At 39.5% G+C, this 3,978-nt stretch overlaps 1 protein-coding gene across 1 annotated transcript; it reads right to left on the bottom strand.

The window, feature by feature from the left end:
• Window positions 1-483: 483 nt before the first annotated feature.
• LOC113925969 (olfactory receptor 5V1-like) lies at window positions 484-1,484 on the bottom strand. The gene is given in 2 exon segments (XM_027600730.2): window positions 484-1,316; window positions 1,319-1,484. Coding segments are annotated over 2 exon segments (951 nt in total). The 5' UTR covers window positions 1,437-1,484.
• Between the last annotated feature and the right edge of the window lie 2,494 nt (window positions 1,485-3,978).

Raw genomic sequence — 3,978 nt, 5'->3', positions numbered from 1 at the left:
AATGTGAACTCAGTGCATGATTATGATGCTTTATGAAGAAGAACCTAATAAAGAAAGAAAAGCCAAAAGCATGACTTAAGGAATAAGAAGAGGAATATAATAAACATATATGAGGAGCATTAGGATAAGGGCTTTCACATTCCTCAACATATAAGTGGTAATACACAAAGGAAGGAAAGTCCTAGAAGGTAATGACCATCAAGCACATATTGCATGAAAGAGTGGCACCATATTTTGAATGAAGGATTCAGGAATGGACAGTATTCTCAGAAGAAAATACCTAAAAACAGCAACATCCATGTCTCTTGCACAGGACTAACTAAACTAAAGCTCAAGAATATGTACACTTAGACTTGAGTGTGTCAACTGCTCACTATCTGTCCCAACACTGCAATCAACCTGTAAGTTTAGTGTCACTGCCAACAGTTGGCTAGTGAAAAGTTAATTTCTGATATAAGAATATTGGTTACAGATGAGTGAAAGTTACATATCAAAAGAGGGAATCAGCATCTGCCACCTTCTCCCCATGGCCTTCACAGCCCCTTTGATGTCTTTATTCCTCAGTGTGTAAATTACAGGGTTTAACATGGGGGTAACAACACTGTACAATACGGAGATTAGTCTGTCTTTCTCCAGTGAGTAAGATGAGATGGGCCGCACATATGTGAAGATGGTGCTGCCGTAGTAGAGAAGGACAATGACCAGGTGCGAAGCACAGGTCGAAAAGGCCTTTTGCCTCCCCTCTGAGGACTGGATCCTTAAGATGGTAGAGATAATAGAGAGGTAGGAAAGGCTGATGCCCAGGAAAGGAGCCCACCCAATGAAGACCCCAATGGAGAGCAATGCCAACTCATTTACAGAAGTGTCCCCACAAGACAAAAGCAGCAAAGGGGGGATGTCACAGAAGAAATAATGAATCTGGTTGTTGCCACAGAAGGGCAGGCGAAAGGTCAGTGCTGTGTGCATGACTGAGTTGAGGAAACCCCCAGTCCAGCATGAGGCGGCTAACCGGACATACAGGGTCCTGTTCATAATCACTGAGTACCTGAGGGGTTTGCAGATTGCAATGTAACGGTCATATGCCATGGCTGCCAGGAGGAGACACTCTGATCCTACAAAGAAAATGAAGGCAAAAAGTTGAGCCACACATCCTCCATAGGAAATGCTCTTCTTCTCTGATAGGAGATGCACCATCATCTGGGGGACATTGGTGGTGGTGTAGCAGATGTCAAGAAAGGCCAAATTCCTCAGAAAATAGTACATGGGAGTATGTAGATGTGGATTAGCCATGGTCACCAAGATAATGAAGAGATTTCTCCCAGAGTACAGATATAAATCATAAGGAATACTGTGAAGAGTAGAACTTGCAAATCATTTAGGTTGGAGAATCCCAAGATGATGAATTCAAACAGAGCTGTTTGATTCTTTCCTTCCATGATGTTGCCCACTTCCCTTTGGGGGATTGGGCAAAGAGAAACCCAGATTACAATAATCCTATGCCGCAGTAGCAATGGTCTGCAAAACAAGGGAACAAGTGTTACAGAGGACAGTCGTTACCATGCACATCAGATTCCAACCCAGAAGGGCAGCATCCTCCAGAGCTCATACCTACCACCGAACACAAACATAAGTGATCCAGTGTTTCACTTGTAAATAAAATCTCAAAAATACACAATACAGACAGTATTTAATTAGAAAAAAATCACAAGAGGGCTCTGTACATCCTACGAGTTCCATATTAATAATGGCTGGGTCAGTTCCACCTGCAATCATCCTGGTGACATGTGAACACGAGTTGCGGAACACAGAATGTGCAAGAATCTCTGAGCAAAAACCCTTAATGTCTCCACCAAAGAAAGAAAACATCCACTAATGATTTGGTGTATGTCCTGCTAATCAGTTTTCCATGCATAAATATTTAAAAGTAGGCTCAGAGAGTACATATTCTAACCTGTTTTTTCCTCAGGCACCATATTGTGATAAATTCTCATGGCCATAAATATTCTCCTAAAACATGATGTTTGGGTTATATACAAGTCTTCTTAAGAATACAGCAAACTTTTAATATATTCCTTGTTAGTGGATATTCGTATTGTTTTTTTATTTAATTTGTTATGATAAGCTTCAGTAATAAACATACTGAATTAGAAACCCCAAATTTCAGGTTAAGTTAATTGTATTTTAATAAACTTTTCAGGAGACTCATCCCAATAAATTAGAGACCCAGTGCTCTGGAAACTTGTAAAGTCATTTGGCTAATGCAGGATTCCATGTCTGTGTACAATCACCACAGGTGCTGTGTGGAGGAGGACTCTCTCACAACTTTGGAGCACTTTCTATCCAGATTCTCACTAACTCCTTCCCCTTTTATAAGTCCCCAAGATAAGTAATTGAGTAATGCTGCCATTCCAATTTCTAGATGAAAACACTGAGTCTCAGTGAAATAAATGTCTGGCAGAGTTATGTAGCCACTGGGTGAAAAAAATACATATAGTTTTATCTCTCCCAAACTGATAGACTTTTAACTGGGTGTCTAAAATTTAATTTCCCTTAACTGATGACAATAGAATGCTCTCAAAATATTTTTAATATGGCTTATATTCATACAATTGGATTATTTTAGTTTCAAACTTTTAATGATTTGTATTTCTATTAATGGCAATATGCTATGTCTGCACCATCTTGATGGTTAAATCTAACTGTTACTAAACATCTGGTCTTTTACTTGAATATGTTTATTTGAATAATTGATTCCTAGGATAGTTGTTATTTCCTGGCCGATGTAAATTAATTTGAATGTTCATGTTTGTGTCATTAAAGAATACTGTTCTAGACTTTAAGTTGGTTAATAAAAATGCTTGATAAAATTAAAATAGTTATACAAAGTATCCCTTAGTTCAAAATGCTCAAGTTCTAATTCAAGAAGAATGAATTGTGCAGTTTGATATCTGAAGCAAATTATAGGAGCTAAAGAGGGAACTGAAACTTTTTAAAAATGAAGGTAAGTACTGGGCCTCTACTCAAACAGCACTTCTTTGACTGCTCTGCCCTGTGCCCATGTGTGTGTCTGAACCTTAAATTCAGAAGGGTGAGAGAACATGCCAGATAAAGGTTCAGATTCCCTTAGTGTATATTTCACATTACCAGGAGCAAATGAATTCTCCAGGACAACTATATTTCCATCTAAAGAATCCCCAAACCCTGGTCATTCCTAAACTCTGCTTACACTTTTACCTTTTTACCCTTCCTCCTATTTCTGAGGATAAATTAGACCAATCCACTAGGCTAACCCATCCTGCTCATTTTATTCAATCATATTTTGAGAAACTTCTCTTTGCTGGGCATGTCGGTTTGTGCTAAAAATAAAATGATGAACAAAGCAGAATTTGACTGTACATTCAGGAGAATGCACATTGGGGGTTATAAATTTACCAAATGTTTTTTTAATATAATAAAAACTGTAATAATTGCCTTAAAAGAAAGCAACATAGGGTTCACCCTGTTTTGGAGAAGTCATCAAAAACTTCCCTTAGAAAATGTGAATTGATATCTCAAGCATGGACAGAGGTTAAGTAGGTGAAGGTGAGTTAGGTGTGAAGAACCTTCACACTAAGGAGAGCAGGTGCAGGTTCTGGAGGCTGGAGGCAGTATGAGGCTAGGAAGCCCAGGAGGCTGGAATGAAGGGAAAGACAGGAGGTGCTTTGGTGGAGTTGGTGTCATTGGGAATCTAAGAGCAGCAGGACAATATTTCTGGGACCTGAGTTGTCCATGTTCTAGAAAGGCCCTTCTGGCCACTGTATGACCACTTCCATTCCATTGAATGGAAGGCATAGCAGTGGACAGAACAAGCCACCAAGGTCATCCAGACAGGGGGGTGATGGCATTTCAGATAAGCATGGAAGCATTGAGTCAGAGGAAATGGAGGCAGTGGAGGGATAGATAGTAAGAGACACAGTTTTTACAGTCTTAGTAGGAGGT

This window comes from Zalophus californianus, chromosome 2 (assembly GCF_009762305.2).
Source record: "Zalophus californianus isolate mZalCal1 chromosome 2, mZalCal1.pri.v2, whole genome shotgun sequence".
Classification (NCBI taxonomy): domain Eukaryota; kingdom Metazoa; phylum Chordata; class Mammalia; order Carnivora; family Otariidae; genus Zalophus; species Zalophus californianus.
The sequence above is the reverse complement of the archived record's forward strand: the minus strand, read 5'-3'. Positions and strand labels throughout refer to the sequence as shown.